This window comes from Scyliorhinus torazame, chromosome 11 (genome assembly GCF_047496885.1).
Source record: "Scyliorhinus torazame isolate Kashiwa2021f chromosome 11, sScyTor2.1, whole genome shotgun sequence".
Classification (NCBI taxonomy): Eukaryota; Metazoa; Chordata; class Chondrichthyes; order Carcharhiniformes; family Scyliorhinidae; genus Scyliorhinus; species Scyliorhinus torazame.
This window is the reverse complement of record NC_092717.1, coordinates 96,429,256-96,452,214: the sequence shown is the minus strand read 5'-3', so window position 1 is coordinate 96,452,214 and position 22,959 is coordinate 96,429,256. Positions and strand designations below refer to the sequence as shown.

The 22,959-nt window shown below is 46.2% G+C and overlaps 2 protein-coding genes across 9 annotated transcripts in view; one reads left to right on the top strand and one right to left on the bottom strand.

Moving 5' to 3' along the window:
• Window positions 1–18,340, bottom strand: part of pex2 (peroxisomal biogenesis factor 2) — a 42,606-nt gene extending 24,266 nt beyond the window's left edge. Inside the window, exons 1-3 of one of the 3 annotated variants that reach the window (XM_072467519.1) lie at window positions 18,080–18,340; window positions 6,604–6,765; window positions 4,549–4,723 (exon numbers count right to left, since the gene is read on the bottom strand). The gene's annotated coding sequence lies outside the window, so the exon portion shown is untranslated. The remainder of the gene's footprint in view (window positions 1–4,548; window positions 4,724–6,603; window positions 6,766–18,079) is intronic. The other 2 variants (XM_072467518.1, XM_072467517.1) reach the window with 2 other exon arrangements.
• Window positions 18,341–18,711: 371 nt separating this feature from the next.
• Window positions 18,712–22,959, top strand: part of LOC140385401 (uncharacterized) — a 649,931-nt gene continuing 645,683 nt past the window's right edge. For 2 of the 6 annotated variants that reach the window (XM_072467511.1, XM_072467516.1), the window contains exons 1-2: window positions 18,713–19,041; window positions 22,532–22,633. In XM_072467511.1, coding sequence (XP_072323612.1) covers window positions 18,772–19,041; window positions 22,532–22,633 — 372 coding nt within the window. In that variant the 5' untranslated portion in view covers window positions 18,713–18,771. Of the gene's footprint in view, window positions 19,042–22,531; window positions 22,634–22,959 lie in introns of all 6 variants that reach the window. The other 4 variants (XM_072467512.1, XM_072467515.1, XM_072467513.1 and 1 more) reach the window with 3 other exon arrangements.

Genomic DNA, 22,959 nt, shown 5'->3' with positions numbered 1-22,959 from the left:
CCCTCCATAACGCGTTGAAAAATAGCGCAGGCAGAGGATACTCCAAAGGGCAAACCTGTATATTCACACAGGCCCCGGTGTGTATTAATCGTTACATATGGTCGGGAAGCAAAATCCGACTCCAACTGTAGGTAGGCGTGACTCATATCTAATTTTGTGAACGAGAGTCCACCTGCAAGCTTTGCGTAGAGATCCTCTATGCGAGGCATTGGATATTGGTCGAGTCGGGAAGCCGTATTATCATTCATTATCATAGAATTTACAGTGCAGGAGGCCATTCAGCCCATCGAGTCTGCACCGGCTCTTGGAAAGAGCACCCTACCCAAGGTCAACATCTCCACCCCATCCCCATAACCCAGTAACCCCACCCAACACTAAGGGCAATTTTGGACACTGAGGGCAATTGATCATGGCCAATCCACCTAACCTGCACATCTTTGGACTGTGGGAGGAAACCGGAGCACCTGGAGGAAACCCACGCACACACGGGGAGGATGTGCAGACTCCAGACAGTGACCCAAGCCGGAATCGAACCTGGGACCCTGGAGCTGTGAAGCAATTGTGCTATCCACAATGCTACCGTGCTGCCCCGGGGAAAGGGTAGCGGTGTGGGCGTAGGTAGGGTGCTCTTTCCAAGGGCCAGTGCAGACTCGATGGGCTGAATGACCTCCTTCTGCACTGTAAATTTTATGATCTCCGTTTGCCAAAAACTGCTCTAATATTCCCACCTTCTCATGTTGTCACACAACTGCTTTAAGCTTACACCCAATCTCTTTTGCAACTAAACACACAGGGACATAGAAGAGAAAACCAATAAATGGCATCCCCCGAGCAAACTGCAGAGGGAGCCTCCCTATGTCCCCGTCCCAAAAATTATTCATACTAATAAGACTTACAGTATTCACTGTAGGTTTAAAGTCGCCGCACAAGTGAACTGTGGCACCTGGCTTCATTACAGGTACAATTGGTGCTGCGCAGTCAGCGAAACGGACGGGCCTGATAATACCCAAAGTTTCCAAACGAGTGAGCTCCCCTTCTACCTTCTCGAGCAAGGCGTAAGGCACTGGGCGCGCCCGGAAATAGTGCGGCGTGGCTCCTGGTTCGACTTGGATATGGGCTACAGCCCCTTTTATTTTCCCCAAACCGGGCTGGAATACATCGGAGTATCGTCCTAGCACCTCAGTCAACCCTCCAGAAACTGTTTGCAGGATGTGCTGCCACTGCAACCGCAAATGGCGCAACCAGTCCCGACTCAACAGGCTGGGCCCATGGCCACGCACCACGATAAGTGGGAAACACCCCTCCTGGCGTCTATAAACAACAGGGGTCATCGTAGTTCCTGCAATGTCCAATGGTTCCCCAGTGTAGGTGACCAACCTGGCCTGTGTGTCGGTTAATGTAAGGGTCTGTATACCCTGCTTGATGTGGTCGAATGTCCTCTGGGCGATCACGGAGACCGCTGCGCCAGTGTCCAACTCCATCTCAAGCGGGTGACCATTGACCCGTACTGTCACCTTAATGGGGGCCACACGGGGAGCTGCCACACAATGCAGCTGCAGGCAGTCGTCCTCCGTCTCCACGTCCTCAGGAGTAGTCGCCGCAGGTTCATCCACATGGAAGGTACGGCCCCTGGGCTGGTCCCAGTTTCGGTCGGAACGACGGTGCCTCTGGCGCCCCCAGGACCGGCGTCCGCGACGGGGTCGGCGCCTACAAGTCTGACACGGACATGGCTCCTCATCCATTGGTTCTGGAGAAGGCTCCCTTCGGGGAGGAATGTTCAACGGCCACTGGCGTCGATCCGGACGTCGCCTCGCCCAAGGTTCCGCAGGAGTGCGGGGGGACATTTTCGGATGGAAGGGGTTGCGCCCCAAGGCATACACTTCCATTCCGTGTATCTCCTGCACTCCTTTTTCTGCGCTCTCTCGGGACAAAACAATTTGAATGGCCTGATTTCAATGTTGGCTGAGCTAACAACTTTCTCTGGGTGGCCGCATTGTTAATACCGCAAACCAAACGGTTGCGTAACATTTCTGACAAGGTCTCACCATAGTCACAGTGCTCCGCAATCCTGCGTAGCCTGGATAGAAAGTTGGCAAGGGATTCTCCTGGGGTCCTATCAGCGGTATTAAACCGGTAACGTTGGACTATCGTGGATGGGGTTGGGTTAAAATGCTGCCCCACTAAATTCACAAGTTCATCAAACGTTTTGGTGTCCGGCGCAGCTGGGTACGTAAGGCTCCGAATCACCCCAAAAGTATGCGGTCCGCAGGCGGTGAGCAATATGACCACCTGGCGCTCGTTTTCGGTGATATTGTTTGCCCGGAAATAGTAACGCATCCGTTGTGCATACTGGTTCCAGCTTTCCAGCGCAGCATCAAAAACATCCAAACGTCCATACAGAGGCATGGTGTAATAGAAAACAACTTCCAACCTGTATCCAACAAAAATCCAGGGAGGTGACTTCAGCAGTGTAGACAGCTATTCACTTTAACCCTCGTCGCCAGTTTTGTGAGGGCCACAAAGAATCCAGCACGAGTTTAAAGGATACAAAGAAATAACATTTATTTACAATAACATATATATACACACACAACAGCAGCAACCTCGCTTGCTGCTTACTCCTTCCTGCTGGTTCCAAACTGGCCAGCTTTATTTATACACTGAGTCTGCTAATGATTTCTCCGCCCCCCTCATTGGTGAAGCTCATACTCCCACAGGATTGTGGGATCGTCATTAGTCCCCAGCCAATGGTAAGCAGGCAGGTTATAACACCTGTGTCCTCAAGTTGCAGGTTAAAGGAATTGTTAAGATTTTTGAAACTTTTTTGACAGTTGATCACTACAGCCAGCAGACTTCCATCTCACCGCACTGGATTTAAACCAAAGTCCAGCTCCTAGAAAAGAATTCATGAATCATTTACCTCACTGTTTTGTCGCTGGCAGCAGCCCCAATTTAAACAGCTGCCGTATAAATTAACTACCAAACCAGAGATGCTGAGAATATTTTGTTTATTAAATTGTCAACAGTAACTAAAATTCGAAAATCAACTACATAACATTCCACATGTCATACTAATCATTAAACAAGGAAACGTCACCGTTCCATATCGGTACAAATACAAAGCAAAATATCAGCTAATTTTCACACAAAAAAACAAACACACGGTAGCACCCCTCGCAAGTTCTTCAACAGAAACAGAGGATCAGCCTGAGAAGTTTACCATGTCCACATGCTGAGACTTAGCAGAAGTGGTTTTCTTTGGTGCTCTGAAGGCAATCTATCAGATGTAATGCAGGTGTCCACATTGTTTACTGATTTCAGAGGACTCAGCCTCCTGTTCAAGCCAGCCAAGTTATTTCCCAATTGTTACCTTGTAGGAACTCGGGCTTCATAGTTTGCAAATTGCAGCTTTAAAACAGTAACATAATTAAGAATAACCACACTGCATTTATACAGTGCCTTTTACAAACCTCAGGACATTGAAAAAGTGCTGAACAACCAGTGAAGTATTTTTAAAGTGTAGTCACTAGTAAATACAATGTAGAGAAAGACATCACAGACATTTGTTGCTGTTGGTGCATTGAAATCTGTCTTCATCACAAGTGGGGCAGATCCCTCAGCATTGCAAGTTCTAGAATATTAAAGAACTGATTCTACTTTAACCCACTCCTCAGCTCAACATGACCAAACTCCTCAAAGTAAAAAACTGTATAAATTTCCTTTGAAATCTGAATTTTTATTTCCTTATATCAAGTGGATTCTTATGTAGTATTATTTGCACGATCTTATGACAGGGCAACTTATTTTTGCAACATCTAAAATTATGCAACATTTCAGTAGAGCACACTTCTCTAGTGGCCAGCAATACATATCAAAAATAGTATCCTGGAGAAGGTTAAATGAAACTGGAAGATAAAAGTACTACAGTATTTGTAAAACACCCCTTACAATAAATAACGTTAACAAGCTTCTCTCCAGGTATCTGGTTTTCCATTCAGGATACAATCTTTCCTGTAGTTTCAAGCTCTTGGAACGGAAACTTCCCATTCTGTTACCAACTCTTAGTTCACAGGATGGCCACTGCTACTGGGCTTGACAAAGAATATTATATTTATGTATCTAAACCTGAGAAACTCAGAAAAGATGGGAGCCCCAATCAGGAAACCTGAATTCCTATGTTAAATTGAAACACAAAAACAGCAAACAAAAGTCACAGAATCCCTACAGGACAGAAGGTGGCCGTTCGGCCTATTGAGTCTGCACCGACCCTCCGAAGGAGCACTCTAACTAAGCCCGCCCCCTCCCTGACCCCGCAACTCCCACCTAACCATTTGGACACTCGGCACTAATTTGGACTCGAATTTAGCATGGCCATTTTTTTTGTAAACAGAGGGCATCATCGAGAGACTGGTAAACTGCAGCTCCTTTAATAAGGTTACGTTTTTCCAGAATTCTGAATGTTATTATGTCATACAAATGTTTACAATCCATTCAGGCTTAATTAATGTACCAGTGTATCAGCCACGGTGCAGTTGGCAATACTCTCACCTCCGATTCAGAAGGTCGTGGGTTGAAGTCTCACTCCAGAGATTTGTGCACAATAATCCAGCCTGACATTCAGTGCAGTACTGAGGGAGTGCTGCACTGGCAAAGGTGCCATCTTTCAGGATGAGATGTAAAATCAAGGCTCAGTCTGTCCTCTCAGATAAGAGATCCCATGGCTCTATTTCAAAGATGAGTAGAGGAGTTAACCTCAGTGTCCTTTTTAAAAAAAAATATTTCATGGGATGTGGGTATCACTGGCTAAGCCATATTTTGTTGCCCATCCCTAATTAGCCTTGAGAAGATGGTGGAGAGTACTGTATTATACTTTTCCCTCAATCAACATTGCAAAAACAGATTATCTGTCATTATCACATTGCTGTGTGGCTGCCATATTTCTCACATTACAAAGGTAACAATATTTAAAAAGGCCTGGAGCTCAGTGTGCATGAGAGCACATAGAAGTGCCATCTGTATACTACAGCTCAAATGATTGAAGTTAGAGTGACTTTAGTTTTGGCTTGGCGTTATAGGTTGAACAGTTTCTCATCTGTGCAGTTAATTATCTCCACACCTGGGAGTGAATTGCAGTGAGGAAGAGGGTTGGTACGATGAGGGAGTCTTGTTTTTGCCCCAGTCTTCATGGAGATAGGGTCCTTCACTGAAATAAAGACCTCTTCCACCCAGATCCAACAGCAGAACACTTTCCCCCATTGTTTAATGGCGAGATTCTAGAAAAAAAGTAACATTTTCCATATCTTGTGAGTCTCTGCTCAATGAAACCTGACATTGATGATCAAATTCATCACCTCCAACGTGCTAGTTCAGCCTTTGGCCTGAAGACCAGAATATTAAACCCGAGACGAAAGTCATGATTCACCAGCCAGCAGTGATCCCCGTGCTCCTTTATGTTTTGGAGTCTTGGACAACCTACAGAAGGGACCTCAAAAGCATTAGAAAAGTACCACTAGCGATGTCTTTGCAAGATCTTCTTAAATATAATGGAAAGAAAAACTGTCCAACAGCAGCATCCTCTGCCAAGCCATCATGCCCAGTATCAAGGTGCTAGTCAGTTACTGGGCAGGTCATGCCTCTGATATGCCTGACCCAGACTTTTGAAACAACTGCTCTACTTGGGATCTTGGTCAACACAAGAGACTCCCGGGAGGACAGTGGTATCCTTTAGGGGTGTCCTCAAAGCATCCCTGAAGAGGTCAAATATCCCCACTAACCGAACAAAATGGCAAAGATACTTTCGGGAAGGCACCAAGCACACCAAGAGATTTCATTAGGAATACACAGAGATGAATTCAATGTGTTGAAGAAAGTGCTCCAACCTCCAAACATCTTGCCAACCCGTTAAGCACCACATGTGGCTGAGCCTGCAGATTGTGCACTGGACTATCAGCCATCCCAGAACCCATCAAACTGGAATGGAAGAAAATCATCCTCAATCCTCAGGAATTGCCTAAAGTACTTGATAGCTGTAAAGTGTTTTTACATGTCCAGTGGCTGTGAAAAATGTCATATAATGCAAATTTGTTCTTCAGCCACACATTTTAACAAGTGAACAGGGCACTTAGTAGAACACATACTTTAAACACGCTGTGTTAACATATTGTTATGCGTGTTTGCTGCTTTGTAACTGCAAAGCAGAAAAAATAAATATTTTTATGAAGAGTTTCCATCTCTCCGAGGATGTTTCAGGCCACGCCACACCCAACAACCTGCTCTGAATACTCTGTTCATATTTTGACAACTGTGTCAAATTCCACCACAGCAGCCAAGACAACCCCTAACATAATCAACAATATTCTAACCAAAATTTTGTGAAAGTAAATTTGCTCTATCTCCCAATGTTAACAGATCTTTTAAAGGTTCCAGATCTGGATATGGATCTGCATCTTTGTAAAAAAAACTAATCAGTTTCTTTGGGGCATATCCCATCCATGTACCAAGTTTCACTGAAATTCATCCACCAGCTTTGAAGATATCCTTCCACTAGCTTTTAAAATATACTGTTCACAGACAAACAGCCTAACAAATGGGCAAAAGCATTACCTCCACACACTTTCAGTGGCGGGGGTAAACATATTCCAGTAGCAACCAAAATGCCATTCTGTTATGGTAGCTTCCTCTCCTTGCATCCTCCATTCACCCTGATTTCTGTTCGGAGTCTTATGACGATACATCCATCGCTGGCTTCAACACCCATTCATCTTCCTTGAATGGGAGAAAGAAAAAAGTGTAACTTAGATCAGGATCTCAGTGATGACCATTAACTTCATGGTTTTGTATAATATACCCCAGGCCTGAGGCCTAACCAGAGTTTTATAACTGCACTGCTTTTGTATTCTACGCCTGTTAATAAAAAAAACAGGATCGTGTATGTTTTCTTCTAAACTTGCCCTGTTACTTGCAAAGATTTGGTTCTCATTTTCCAAGCAAAATGTATCACTTCATACTTACCTGCAACAAATTTGATCTGTTCATTTTACAGGACTATTTGGCAAGTAATATTCACGCCACACAAGTGCCAGGCAATGACTATCCCCAGCAAGAGAGAATTTAACCATTTTCTCTGGACATTTAAATATATTACATTCATTGAATCTCCCACCATCAACATCTTGGAGGTTACCACTGACCAGAAACTGAATTGGACTAGCCATACCAGTAATGTTCCTACAAGAGGTTGGGAATTCTGCAGTGAATAATTCACCTCCTGACTCTCAAAAGCCTGTCCAACATCAACAAAGCACAAGTCAGGAGTGTGTGGGAATACTCTTGATTTGCTTGGGTGTGTGCGGGTCCAACAACATTCATGAAGCTCAACATCCAGGGAAAGCAGCCCGCTGGATTGGCACCACTTCCACCATCTTCAACAGTCACTCCCTCCAGCACCGATGCAGTGTGGCAATAGTGTGTACCATAAACAAAATGCACAGCAGCAACTCACTAAAGCTCCTAAGACAGCTTCCAAACCCATGACCACCTAGAAAGAAAAAGGCAACTGGTGATGGGAACACTGCCACGTGCACATTTCCCTAAAAGCCACAAATCCCGATTTGAACTATATTGCTGTTCATTCACAGTTGTTGGGTCGGGTCACAATCCTGAAATTCCCCAACAGGATCACATATGTACCCATATGACATTGATTGCAGGAGATCAAGAAAGTGGTTCACGACTATCTTCTTTAGGGCAATTTCGAATGGACAACAGTTACTGGCAAAGATGGCCTTGCCACTAATGCTCACATCTCATGAAAGAATAGAAAAAAACTCTGATCAATTTAATTAAATATGATTTACCTTTAACAAATCCATGGTGACTTTAATTTATTAGTTATTCTTTTCAAAATGCAATATATTGTCCCAGATTATTGTGTTTAATGATTTCCCCATCACCAACATTAGACCGACCAGCCGGCAACTGCTCCGTTTTTTCCCCCCTGCCTTTTTTGAGCAGAGGTGCAACATTTGCAATCCTATTCTCTGGCTTCACTAATATCGAAGATGAATTGGAAAACTGCGGTCAGAGCCTCCGGAATTTTCCTTGGCAAGCTAGGATGAATCAAATCTGGATTGCATGACCTGTTGAGAACTACAAAGTGCCTCCTCTTTAGCTATTTTTATTTTACTTGTTCGTATCTCCTCTTTACTATCATATTGGATTTCTCTAGTGAAAGCTGACACAAAGTATTCATTTTGTACCTCAATCAAACCTGCTGCCTCCACACGATCTCCTTTGTTATGCTTAATTGTTCCACTCTTCTTCCTTAATTGTTCCACTCTTCTTCCGAGTGCCCTTTTCATATATTTACGACTGTAAAGCTCATCCATATATGTTGTCTCCAGACTCCCCGGCTCTATTGCTCTCCTTGCTGATTCCCTAACCTCCTCCCTCCATAAACTCTAAAAGGTTGCAGCACATATTCTGTTCTGCCCAGTCTCATCCCTTCGTCACCATTACTAACCTCCTCTGATTTCTTATCTCCCAAATGTATTAAACATCTGTCTTTGCCCATGAAACCATTGGCAGCCTACTTCACCAGCTCCATAACCCCTCCCAAACACAACATTGATTCTGGCCTTGCTTTCATCAGCTCATCATCTGTTCCACCACTGGAGATTGCACCTTTAGTTGCATTTGTCATGTTCTCTGCCACCTTCTCCCTAAACCTCTCCATCTTTTCCATCTTAAAAAATCCTCTCAATGCCTACTTCTACAAGTCAATTCCCTTATTTTGTCTCTTCCTTACTCAGCATTCAATCCTAATTACATTCCGAAAAGCACCTTAGAGTATGTGTTTCTACATTAGCTTAAATTTAGACAATGCCGTTGCTTTAAAATGCACGGTGCCAGAATCTCTTAACTTCAAACTCAATTGTTTCAAGATGAAAGACAAGATCTATCAAGACTACCCTGCACATTTGCTGATGCTTAGAGTTAAAGGTGATAGACAAGATATTCCATACAACATTCACTAACTGCATGCAGAGTCTGCACGTTCTCCCAGTCTAAAGATATGCAGATGAGATGGATTGGCCAAGATCAATTGCCCTTAGTGTCCAAAAAGGTTAGGCGGTATTACTGGGTTACGGGGATAAGGTGGAGGTGTGGGCTTAAATAGGATGCTCTTCCCAAAGTCCGGTGCAGACTCAATGGGCCAAAAGGCCTCCTTCTGCACTGTAAATTCTATGATTGCATCTTGGCCTGGACTTTGTGGTCAATGGCACTGACCTCAAAGAAAACTACCTGTCATGATATGCAAACATGCACCCAATGAACACTCAGAATAGGACACAACCAATGGGCAGTCAGGACACTCAGAGGTGGCATCACCAGAAGGGGGCATGACATAAACACTATAAGAGAGATGAGGCACTCACACCCTGCCTCTTTCCACAGGCAGACATCTAGAGAGTTAGCCAGGGTTGATCAGCAGCATCACACCCCAGCACGTGGCTTAGAGCAAGCTGGTATAGTTAGACTGAGTTACTACAGTTAGATTAGCAGAGAGTCAAACTCATTTGAGAACCGTGTTAATAGTTCAATAAACAGGTTGAACTCATTTCAGAGTCTGGAGCATCCTTTAGTTAAGACTGCATCAAGTAGCAGCCTGTGTTATCCGAAGCAGCATAACACAACATGATACCAGGAGTGACTGTTCAATATATTTAGTTCAACTCAACAAGATCCGTGACAACCAGCGACTGAATACAGGCACAATGGACAAGTTTCAGGCTCCTCATCAGCTCAGGACCACCGGCAATCTTAGTGCCAACTGGCAATCATTCAAGCAGAAATTCCAACTATACGTGGAAGCATCCGACCTCAATCATAGATTATCATAGAATTTACAGTGCAGAAGGAGGCCATTCAGCCCATCGAGTCTGCACTGGCTCTTGGAAAGAGCACCCTACCCAAGGTCAACACCGCCACCCTATCCCCATAACCCAGTAACCCCACCCAACACTAAGGGCAATTTTGGACACTAAGGGCAATTTATCATGGCCAATCCACCTAACCTGCACATCTTTGGACTGTGGGAGGAAACCGGAGCACCCGGAGGAAACCCACGCACGCACGGGGAGGACGTGCAGACTCCGCACAGACAGTGACCCAAGCTGGAATCGAACCTGGGACCCTGGAGCTGTGAAGCAATTGTGCTATCCACAAGGCTACCGTGCTTCAATGGCGCGACCGATGCTCGGAAGGTAGCTCTCCAACTCATCACTATGGGTGACCATGCGATAGAGATCTTCAACTCCTTTCACTTTTCCGAAGAGCAGGACAAAACGAAGTACCAAACCATCCTGGACAAATTCGAAAGCCACTGCGAGGTGGACCCCAACAAAATCTTCAAGCGCTACATCTTCAAGCAGAGGATGCAAGGTAAAGCCGAATCCTTCAACTCCTATCTAACTAGCCTTAGACTGCTAGCGCAATCCTGCAACTTCGGTGATATCACTGATCCATGATCAGAGACCAAATTGTTTTTGGAGTCCACTCTGATCCTCTCTGTGAGAGCAATTGTTGAAAATCAAGCACATGACTCTGCCAGTCGCGATTGAAACGTGTGCTGTGCACGAGCACTCTAAAAATCACTATTCACAGTACAAAACGGCAAAAAGTAAAAAACAAGCCTCCCACGAGGTGGAGTGTGTTCAGGCTATCTCTCGGTTGCAGCGCCTCCACATTGACAAAAGCGGCCATTTCATGCGCTCGTCCCGGGGCCCGACGCATGCGCAATGCGATCAGGAACACGAAGTGGCCAAAAACCACACTGTGCAGGTGCAGACGTCCGAGAACCGCACTGCGCATGCACAACGACACACTTGAGCGTCATGACGCGTGCGATCTGTGACACCGCCCATTTTTAAAAAAACTGCCCTGCAAGAGGCAAACGCTGTTTAAACTGTGGGAAACCAAACCACTATGCAGCCCTGTGCAGATCTACACCACCAGTCAGGAGCCAGCTCTCCCAATTCCGATAGCGGCGCATCAGAAGTGTGCAACACCGAATGCATGACTCTGATCCAGGCAGTGCGACGGATCCAGATGATGAATATCTGGACAACACTTACCGAGTGGGCATTATTACGAATACGCCACACCGGACACATCGCGAGTCCAATCAATCCTGGCCATGGATTTCGAGGAAGAATGGCATGCAGTGATGACGGTTAACCACTGCCCCATCCAGTTCAACTGGACACAGGTGCCTCCGCCAACCTGATTTCTCAGGTGGACCTCAAGAGAATCAAGAGGCCCCTCAGCTACCTGCAAACTCCTGGACAACAATGGAAATGCAATCAAGGCACTGGGGTCCTGCCATCTGCAGGTGCCCAGCCGACACACAAGCAAGCTTACGCTTCGCGATTGTTAAACCAGACAGGGCGTCCCTGCTAGGTGCGCACGCCTGCAAGCAACTCAACCTCATTCAACGGGTCTACACCATGACGCCGTCCCATTCAGATCTTCAGGCCAGCATCGACGACATCCTAACCCAGTACCCAGATGTATTTAGTGGGATGGGCACGCTGCCATACGAGTACAAGATTCTACTGCGGACTGTTGCCAAGCCAGTGGTCCACACACCATGACGTGTCCCTGCTCCACTGAGAGAGTGCCTGAAGGCAGAGCGCACGAGTCTACAACAAAATGGCATCATCTCCAAGGTCACTGAATCAACCGACTGGGTCAGCCCGATGGTGTGCGTAAAGAAGCCTTCGGGGGACCTACGCATCTGCATTGACCCAAGGATCGAAACAAAAACATTATGCGGGAACATTACCCCATCCCGAAGAGGGACGAAATCACGAGTGAGATAGCACATGCGCGCTTCTTCATAAAATTGGACGCATCCAAAGAATTTTGGCAAATCCAACTTGAAGAATCCAGCAGAAGACTCTGCACCTTCAACACACTATTTGGCAGATTCTGCTACAACCGAATGCCATTTGGCACCATCTTGGCATCAGAGATTTTCCATCGCATCATGGAACATAAGAACATAAGAACTAGGAGCAGGAGTAGGCCATCTGGCCCCTCGAGCCTGCTCCACCATTCAATGAGATCATGACTGATCTTTTGTGGACTCAGCTCCACTTTCCGGCCCGAACACCATAACCCTTAATCCCTTTATTCTTCAAAAAACTATCTATCTTTATCTTAAAAACATTTAATGAAGGAGCCTCTACTGCTTCACTGGGCAAGGAATTCCATAGATTCACAACCCTTTGGGTGAAGAAGTTCCTCCTAAACTCAGTCCTAAATCTACTTCCCCTTATTTTGAGGCTATGCCCCCTAGTTCTGCTTTTACCCGCCCGTGGAAACAACCTGCCCGCATCTATCCTATCTATTCCCTTCATAATCTTATATGTTTCTATAAGATCCCCCCTCATCCTTCTAAATTCCAACGAGTACAGTCCCAGTCTACTCAACCTCTCCTCGTAATCCAACCCCTTCAGCTCTGGGATTAACCGAGTGAATCTCCTCTGCACACCCTCCAGTGCCAGTACGTCCTTTCTCAAGTAAGGAGACCAAAACTGAACACAATACTCCAGGTGTGGCCTCACTAACACCTTATACAATTGCAGCATAACCTCCCTAGTCTTAAACTCCATCCCTCTAGCAATGAAGGACAAAATTCCATTTGCCTTCTTAATCACCTGTTGCACCTGAAAACCAACTTTCTGCGACTCATGCACTAGCACACCCAGGTCTCTCTGCACAGCAGCATGTTTTAATATTTTATCATTTAAATAATAATCCCTTTTGCTGTTATTCCTACCAAAATGGATAACCTCACATTTGTCAACATTGTATTCCATCTGCCAGACCCTAGCCCATTCACTTAGCCTATCCAAATCCCTCTGCAGACTTCCAGTATCCTCTGCACTTTTTGCTTTACCACTTATCTTAGTGTCGTCTGCAAACTTGGACACATTGCCCTTGGTCCCCAACTCCAAATCATCTATGTAAATTGTGAACAGTTGTGGGCCCAACACTGATCCCTGAGGGGCACCACTAGCTACTGATTGCCAACCAGAGAAACACCCATTAATCCCCACTCTTTGCTTTCTATTAATTAACCAATCCTCGATCCATGCTACTACTTTCCCCTTAATGCCATGCATCTTTATCTTATGCAACAACCTTTTGTGTGGCACCTTGTCAAAGGCTTTCTGGAAATCCAGATATACCACATCCATTGGCTCCCCGTTATCTGCCGCACTGTTAATGTCCTCAAAAAATTCCACTAAATTAGTTAGGCACGACCTGCCCTTTATGAACCCATGCTGCGTCTGTCCAATGGGACAATTTCCATCCAGATGCCTCGCTATTTCATCCTTGATGACAGATTCCAGCATCTTCCCTACTACCGAAGTTAAGCTCACTAGCCTATAATTACCCACTTTCTGCGTACCTCCTTTTTTAAACAGTGGTGTCACGTTTGCTAATTTCCAATCCGCCGGGACCATCCCAGAGTCTAGTGAATTTTGGTAAATTATCACTAGTGCATTTGCAATTTCCCTAGCCATCTCTTTTAGCACTCTGGGATGCATTCCATCAGGGCCAGGAGACTTGTCTACCTTTAGCCCCATTAGCTTGCCCATCACTACCTCCTTGATGATATCAATCCTCTCAAGGTCCTCACCTGTCATAGCCTCATTTCCATCAGTCACTGGCATGTTATTTGTGTCTTCCACTGTGAAGACCGACCCAAAAAACCTGTTCAGTTCCTCAGCCATTTCCTCATCTCCCATTATTAAATCTCCCTTCTCATCCTCTAAAGGACCAATATTTACCTTAGCCACTCTTTTTTGTTTTATGTATTTGTAGAAACTTTTACTATCTGTTTTTATATTCTGAGCAAGTTTACTCTCATAATCTATCTTACTCTTTTTTTTATAGCTTTTTTAGTAGCTTTCTGTTGCCCCCTAAAGATTTCCCAGTCCTCTAGTCTCCCACTGATCTTTGCTACTTTGTATGTTTTTTCCTTCAATTTGATACTCTCCCTTATTTCCTTAGATATCCACGGTCGATTTTCCCTCTTTTTACCGTCCTTCCTTTTTGTTGGTATAAACCTTTGCTGGGCACTGTGAAAAATCACTTGGAAGGTTCTCCACTGTTCTTCAACTGTTTCACCATAAAGTCTTTGCTCCCAGTCTACCTTAGCTAGTTCTTCTCTCATCCCATTGTAATCTCCTTTGTTTAAGCACAAAACACTCGTGCTTGATTTTACCTTCTCACCCTCCATCTGTATTTTTAATTCCACCATATTGTGATTGCTCTTCCGAGAGGATCCCTAACTATGAGATCCTGAATCAATCCTGTCTCATTACACAGATGATGGAGGGAATAGAAGGGATTTGTGTCTACGTTGATGATATCATAATCTGGTCCACACCCCAGAGGAACATGTGTCGCAACTCAAGAAAGTATTCCGACGCATACATGAACATGGCCTCAAGCTAAACAGGTCCAAGTGCTGCTTTGGGACATCCACGCTGATGTTCCTGGGTGATCAGATTTTGCAACACAGTGTGCGCCCGGACACAGACAAAATTAAAGCCATCGAGGCAATGAAAGTCCCCGAGGACAAGAAGGCAGTACTGCGCTTCCTGGGAATGGTCAATTTCCTTGGCAAGTTCATCCCGAGTTTGGCCACGCACACCACCGCCCTACGCAACCTGGTGACAAAATCAAGCGCCTTTGAGTGGAAGGCGGAGCACCGAACAGAGTGGCTGGAGCTGAAAGCCAAGCTCACCACTGCACCCATCCTTGCATTCTTTGACCCAGACCGAGAGACCAAGATATCCACAGATGCGAGTCAGGATGGCATTGGGGAGGTGTTGCTTCAGAGACGACACGTCATCCTGGGTACCAGTAGCATACGCGTCACGGGCAATGTTACCCACTGAGACCAGATATGCGCAGATTGAGGAGTGTTTAGGTCTTCTCACCGGCATCCTCAAATTTCATGATGTCTACGGCTTGCCAACATTTACTGTTGAGACGGATCATAGGCCTTTGGTCCACATCATCCAGAAGGACCTGAACGACATGACGCCTTGTTTGCAGAGAATTCTGCTCAAACTCCGGAGGTATGATTTCAATTTGGTGTACACACCTGGCAAGGAGCTCATCATCGCCGACGCATTGCCCGCTCCGTTAACTCACCCAGTGAACCACTGGAGATCATTTAGCTCATTAAATTGCAGGTACAACTGTGTGAAAGCACTCTCCCGGCAACAGATGAGAAGATCGTTCTCATCTGAGAAGAGACGGCCAAAGACCCCCTGTTGCAGCGAGTCATCCACAACCTCAGCAATGGCTGGCAGAACAATTCCTCAAGTCAAGGACGACCTGACGCTGATCGATGGCATCCTGCTCAAGCTGGACAGGATAGTCATCCCGCTACGTCTCCAGAGCATGATGTTGCGGCAGATTCATGTGGGAAACCTGGGCATAGAAAAGTGCAAATGCAGGGCCCAGCAAGCTGTCTACTGGCCCGGCATCATCCAGGACATCACGGACATGGTCCTCAAATGTTAAACTTGTCAGAGTTTCCATCCAGCGCAGAGCAAGGAGACGCTCCAACCACATGACCTAGAGACCTCTCTGTTTCCAAGGTTGGCATTAACCTATTCCACGCGAATTGCCGCGACTATATCTTAATCATCGATTACTTTTCGAACTATCCTCAGGTGCTGAAGCTGCCAGACCTCACCTCACGGACCGTCATCAAAGCGTGTAAAGAGACATTCTCACGGCATGGCATCCCGAACACCGTCATGAGCGACAGTGGCCCGTGCTTCCAGTCGAGAATGGTCCACGTTTGCCAAGAGCTACAATTTCAAGCATGCCACCTCCAGTCCGCACTATCCGCAGTCAATGGCAAAGTCTAAAAGGGGTGCACATCGTTAAGCAGCTCATCCGCAAGGACTCCGCTTCTGACATAAACCTTGCACTGCTTGCGTACCGGGCAACTCCCCTATCCAGTGGCACGTCGCCAGCTCAATTGCTGGTGATCAGGAACCGGTGGACGACACTTCCAGCCATACACCTGCCCAACCTTGATCACCTCCTGCTGCTGCAGAAGATGCAGCAGCTTCGCAACAGCCAGAAGCAGGGCTATGACGCACATGCCACCGATCTGGACGTGCTATCCGCGGCAGACACGGTCAGGATCAAGATAACTGATGGTGGGTGGTCTGCTCCGTCTGTCGTTGTTTGACAGGCCGCGCCCAGATCCTATGTCATACATATGGCTGATGGCTCCATTGTGCGAAGGAATCGAAGGGCACCGCAAAACGTTGCTTGCCCACAACCACTTTCCCCTCCATTTCCACATGTCAAATTGCCACCTCCAGACACCTCGAACCACGAGGCCACCAGTCATGCCTCCCACTCGCCCGTCATCCCCTCCACCACCTCTCCGGCAGTCGACGAGGATCAGACGCAAGCCCCAGAGACTGGACTTGTGAGCATTTGTTTTGTTTGTTCTGTATTCCTCAGTCAGTCACATTAGGCAGACAAATTCACATGTATATACATCAAAAAACAAACAAAAAAAAGGGAGATGTCATGATATGCAAACATGCAACCAATGAACATTCAGAATAGGACACAACCAATGGACAGTCAGGACACTCAGAGGTGGCATCACCACAAGGGAGCATGACATAAACACTATAAAAGGGATGAGGCACTCACACCCTAGCTCTTTCCACAGACAGACATCTAGAGAGTTAGACAGAGTTGATCAGCAGCATCACACCCCAGCACGTGGCTTAGAGCAAGCTGGTACAGTTCGACTGAGTTACTACAGTTAGATTAGCAGAGAGTCAAACTCATTTGAGAACTGTGTAAATAGTTCAATAAACAGGTTGAACTCATTTCAGAGTCTGGAGCATCCTTTAGTTAAGGCTGCATCAAGTAACAGCTTGCGTTATCCGAAGCAGCATAACACAACACTACCTACAATATTCTAGTGATCTGTGGTCTCGATTTCTATTTCCAATGACAATTTGAATCTGGTACCAAGTTGAGGGGATCTATTGGCATCCTTCAACAGTGGTGTCATTAAGCAGGGCAAGCAACAAATCACATTAAAGTATTTTTAACCGATAAGCACATACCACCCCTGCATTTAAATAACATTTCAGAGTGCAAAATAAAAATTAGGACACACAGTGGAAATTAAAATATCATAATCTTGCAAAAATATTTTTAAAAGTGCATTTTATTATATATGGAGAAAAAGAGGTTTCTGAAGACAAGGGGTAAGGTATGTGATTTTGAGACTTCGCCAGAAAGCTCTCCGTTACAGGAGTCAAATATTATTTCAGTGGTCTTCCACATTATGAGGTGAGGAAACTAAACTAGCTTTCGTAGCAAGTTAACACCAACCACCCAAAATGCCATGATTCAGGCAAAACCTCAATTTGAGGGGCTATGGAAATCGTGTGAAAGTGTTCGAAGTACATTTGTGACAAGAGATTAGGCCTGTACTAGCTCAAGGGCTCCAGGGACCAGCCACGGGTAGGCCATGGTTTAATAGGGTCCTTTTTAAATTGAGGGAAAAAATTGGGGCAGCACGGTAGTGTTGTGGACAGCACAATCGCTTCACAGCTCCAGGGTCCCAGGTTCGATTCCAGCTTGGGTCACTGTCTGTGTGGAGTCTGCACGTTCTCCCCGTGTCGTGGGTTTCTTCCGGGTGCTCCGGTTTCCTCCCAAAGGTGTGCAGGTTAGGTGGATTGGCCGTGATCAATTGCCCTTAGTGTTCAAAATTGCCCTGAGTGTTGGGTGGGGTTACTGGGTTATAGGGATGGGGTGGAGGAGTTGACCTTGGGTAGGGTGCTCTTTCCAAGAGCCAGTGCAGACTCGATGGGCCGAATGGGCCTTCTGCACAGTAAATTCTTTGATAAACCGAAACGGATGCTTAAACGCGCGAATTCGATGAAATAGACTTCAGTTTAAAGATACAGCTGCAGTCCACCGGTCAGGTTCCAACACCTACCCGAATTTTGCTTCCTCCCAGCCGAGCAAAGCCTCCGTAACCAAGCAACCGTCCGGAGTGCAAGACAACCAATCAGGCGGCGGCTTCCGGGATGTCGCCTGTCAAAGGTTACCGGTTCAGGGGTGTCAAGACAAAACTGTGTCCATCCGATTCAACCGTGTGCGAGAGAGAGGGGAATGGAGGTGTGTCTGCGCTCAGAAGGTCCGCTCCGCCACGCTGATTTCACTGCGAGCTCTCCGCCGGCCAGGCGCGCGCGCGCGAGGAAGCGGTTTTCGTGACGTCAGCGATTGGCATGGCAACGAACCAAACCGCCGGCTCGAGCGACGCTCTGGACCAATTCGTGGAGAGAAGGCGGGCGCTCCAACCGCCCTCCCTGCCAATCGGTGTAGAGGGGGTGGATGGAGTGGCCGCCATTCCCACCATTAGGAGCAGAGGAGGCGGGAGACCCAGCAGCCCTCTCCACCAATAGGAACAGAGGAGGCGGGCGCTCCAGCCGCCTGCTCCACCAATAGGAGCAGAGGAGACGGGAGTTCACGCCGCACATTCGGTTAGATTCAAAGTTTGGTGAGCAGTTCCGAAGGGAGACTGGCTCATTGTCCCGGGGGTGTGTGTGTGTATGTAAGACTGGCTCATTGTCAGAGCTGGGGGGGGGGGGGGGGGGGGCACCGGCTTTTGTATGATAGACCAAACCCATGGATGTTGGGGGGCAGGACCTGGGGGGCCGTTTTTCTGATCGGGATCGAACCAGTTTGCCGGCTGCCGCCTCGAGCAGCGGTGGTTTTGGAGAAGGCGGATTGCGGCGGGACTTGGAGCTGCTGGGAGCGGGAGGAATGGAATCAACGTTAGCAGCACCAACATTAGGCAGGCAGAACATGAAACACTTATCGAACGAATTCCAAGGCATGTACCAGGAAAAACTGAGACAGCTAGAAAATAAAGATGAAAGTAATGGTACTCTAAAGGTAAGTAGCCTGCAGAAAATAGCATAAAATTGCAACTGACGAAAGTGTACCTTTCTTAGTCGCATACATGGGAACGGATACACATTTGGAAGAGGAAACTTATGCTATACGTTATTCATATGACGCCTTCGGTTTGTTACAAAGCAAATGGCAACAAGTGCATCTATCTTTTAAAAAAATCAGTAAGCAGTCTTACAACACCCCATTAAAGTCCAACAGGTTTGTTTCGAATCACTAGCTTTCGGAGCACTGCTCCTTCCTCAGGTGAATGAAGAGGTGGGTTCCAGAAAAATATATATAGACAAAGTAAAAAATGCAAGAGATACTTTGAATGCGAGTCTTTGCAGGTAATTAAGTCTTTGCAGGTCCAGACGGAGAGACTGGAGAGCGGGATAATCACAGGTTAAAGAGATGTGAATTGTTTCAAGCCAGGACAGTTGGTAGGATTTCGCAAGCCCAGGCCAGATGGTGGGGTGAATGTAATGCAACATTAATCCAAGGTCCCGGTTGAGGCCGTACTCTCGTGCTATAAGTACTCATGTACTTGGCGATAAGTTTCTGCTTGGTGATTCAGTGTTGTTGCGTGTCCTGAAGGCTGCCTTGGAGAACGCTTACCCGAAGATCGGAGGCTGAATGCCCTTGACTGCTGAAGTGTTCCCCGACTGGAAGGGAACATTCCTGCCCGGGAATTATCACGCAATGTCCATTCATCCATTGTCGCAGCATCCAATGTAACACGCTTCGAGATCACGCTTCAGGACATGTGACACACCGAATCGCCGAGCAGAAACTTAAAGCCACGTTCTGCACACATGAGTAAGGCCTCAACCGGGACCTTATATTCATGTTGCATTACATTCACCCCCCCACCATCTGGCCTGGGCTTGCGAAATCCTACCAACTGTTCTGACTTCAGACAATTTACACCTCTTTAACCTGTGATTATCCTTCTCTCCAGTCGCTCTGTCTGGACCTGTAAAGACGTAATTACATGCAAAGGCTCTCATTCAAAGTATCGTCTTGCATCTTTGACTTTGTCTTTATATATATATGTTTCTGGAACCCACCTCTTCATTCACCAGAGGAAGGAGCTGTGCTCCGAAAGCTAGTGATTCAAAACAAACCTGTTGGGGACCCTGTGTGGTAAGACCTCTTACTGTGCTCACCTCAGTCCAATGCATCTCCCCATCATCTTTAAAAAAAATCCACATTGAATGAACTATTTGCTTAACTTACGCCTCATCTGAAATTAAAAATTGATTGAGACTTCAAAGCTTCATGAATTCTTGCTAGATCACAATCTCCTAATGCATTTGGGCACATTTGCAACCATAGTTCTTTTTCTCAAAATGAAAGTTTTCTGAACTATCCCTGGTATATTTGTAAGTGACAAGCTCACAAAAGTAAACAGTGAGGAGAAAAATAAAAGCAAATTACTGCAGATGCTGGAATCTGAAAAACAGAAAACACTGGACAATCTCAGCTGTTTGACAGTATCTGCGGAGAGAGAAGGGAGTTAACGTATTGATTGTACGGCACCTTGTTGAATGCCTTCTGGAAATACAGATACACCATAGCTACCGGTTACCCGTTGTCCACCACGCTCCTAATGACCTCAAAGAATTCCAGTAAAATAATTAAATATGACCTGCCTTTCATGAATCCATGCTGCATCTGCTCAGTGGGACAATTTCTATCCAGATCTCACTATTTCTTCCCTGATGATAGATTCAAGCATTTTTTCCACTACAGAAGTTAAGCTAACCGGCCTATAGTTACCCGCCTTGTGTCTAGCTCCTTTTTTAAACAGTGGCGGCACATTTGCCGTTTTCCAATCTGCCGGGACCATCCCAGAGTTCAGCAAATTTTGTTAATTACCACAAGTGCACTTGCTATTTACCGTGCCATCTCTTTTAGTACCCTGGGATGCATTCCATCAGTGGCAAGAGTCTTGTCTACCTTTAGCCCGATTAGGCTTGCCCAACACTAACTCCTTAGTGACAATGAACGTTTCGAAGTCCTCACCTGCCATAGCCTACTTTTTCACCAATTATCTGCATGCTATTTGTGTCTTCCACTGTGATGACCGACACACAATGCCTGTTCAATGCCTCACATTTCCTAATTTTTCATTATTAAATTTCCTTCTCGTCCTCTAAAGGAACAATGTTCGTCTTAGCCACTCTTATATTTTATATATTTGTAGAAACCTTTGCTATCTGTTTCTATAGTCTGAGCTAGTTTACTCTCATAATCTATCTTTTCATTATAGCTTTGTTTGTGGCTTTCTGTTGACCTTTAAATATTTCCCAATCCTCTTGTTTCCCACTAAATGTTGCCACTTTGTATGCATTTCCTTTCAATTTGCTGCCCTAGGAGGCTTAGGGGTGAACTTATAGAGGTCTCTAAAATAATGAGGGCATAGATAAGGTAGATAGTCAACATCTTTTCCCAAAGATAGGGGTGTCTAAAACTAGAGGGCATAGGTTTAAGGTAAGAGATACAAAGGGACAATTTTCAGAGGGTGGTGAGTGTCTGGAATGAGCTGCCAGAGGCAGTTGTAGAGGCCGGTACAATTTTGTATTTTGTAACTGGGCAGCACGGTGGCCTTGTGGATAGCACAATTGCTTCACAGCTCCAGGGTCCCAGGTTTGATTCCGGCTTGGGTCACTGTCTGTGCGGAGTCTGCACATCCTCCCCGTGTGTGCGTGGGTTTCCTCCGGGTGCTCCGGTTTCCTCCCACAGTCCAAAGATGTGCAGGTTAGGTGGATTGGCCATGATAAATTGCCCTTAGTGTCCAAAATTGCCCTTTAGTGTTGGGTGGGGTTATGGGGATAGGGTGGCGGTGTTGACCTTGGGTAGGGTGCGCTTTCCAAGAGCTGGTGCAGACTCGATGGGCCGAATGGCCTCCTTCTGCACTGTAAATTCTATGAAACAAGCATTTAAACAATTATATGGGAAAGCTGGGTGAAGAGGGTTATGGGCCAAATGCGGGCAATTGGAACTAGCTTAGTAGTTAAAAACTAGGTGGCTTGGACAAGTTGGGCCGAAGGGCCTGTTTTCATGCTGCAAACCTCTCACTCTACCCTCCTTTATTTCCTTAGATATTCATGGCTGATTATCCCTTTCCCTAAAGTCCTTCCTTTTCACTGGTGTATATACTTTTGCTGAGCACTGTGAAAAATCACTTTGAAAGTCCTCCACTTTTCCTCAATTGTCGCACCAGAAAGTCTTTGCTCTCAGTCTACCTTAGCCAACTCTCCCCATATCCCATTGTAGTCTCCTTTGTTTAAGCACAAGACACTGGTATTGGATTTTACCTTCTTACCCGCCATCTGTATTTTCAATTCAACCATTATTTGGTTGAATGTTTGCACTGAGTGCTGAATTTGGTGCATTTGAGTGCTATAGTGAGAGTTTGGTGACTGAGGGAGTTAAGTGAGGAGAGAGTAAGGTGCTCCTTTCATTTCGTTTCCTACATTTCCGCAAGGAGCGAGAAGGGAGCCAGGAGTTTACAGAGAGTGCAGCTGACTGGGAGCAGAGTCGGAGGGCGGAGGTCCAGTTGGTCCACAGGGCAGCTATATTCTGTAAGGTAAGAGGAGATGGAGGCTAGGCCAGTTGAATACTCCTCCTGTAGGATGTGGGTGGTGAGGGATACCACCGGTGTCCCCGCTGACTATACCTACGGGAATACCTGCACCCAACTCCAGCTCCTCAGAGACCGTGTTAGGGAACTGGAGCTAGATGAACTTCGGATCATCCGGGAGGCAGAGGGGGTTATAGCGAAGAGTTACAGGGAGGTAACCACACCCAAAGTACAGGACAAGAGTAGCTGGGTTACAGTCAGGGGAAAGAAAACAAACAGGCAGACAGTGCAGGGATCCCTCGTGGCCGTTCCCCTTCAAAACAAGTATACCG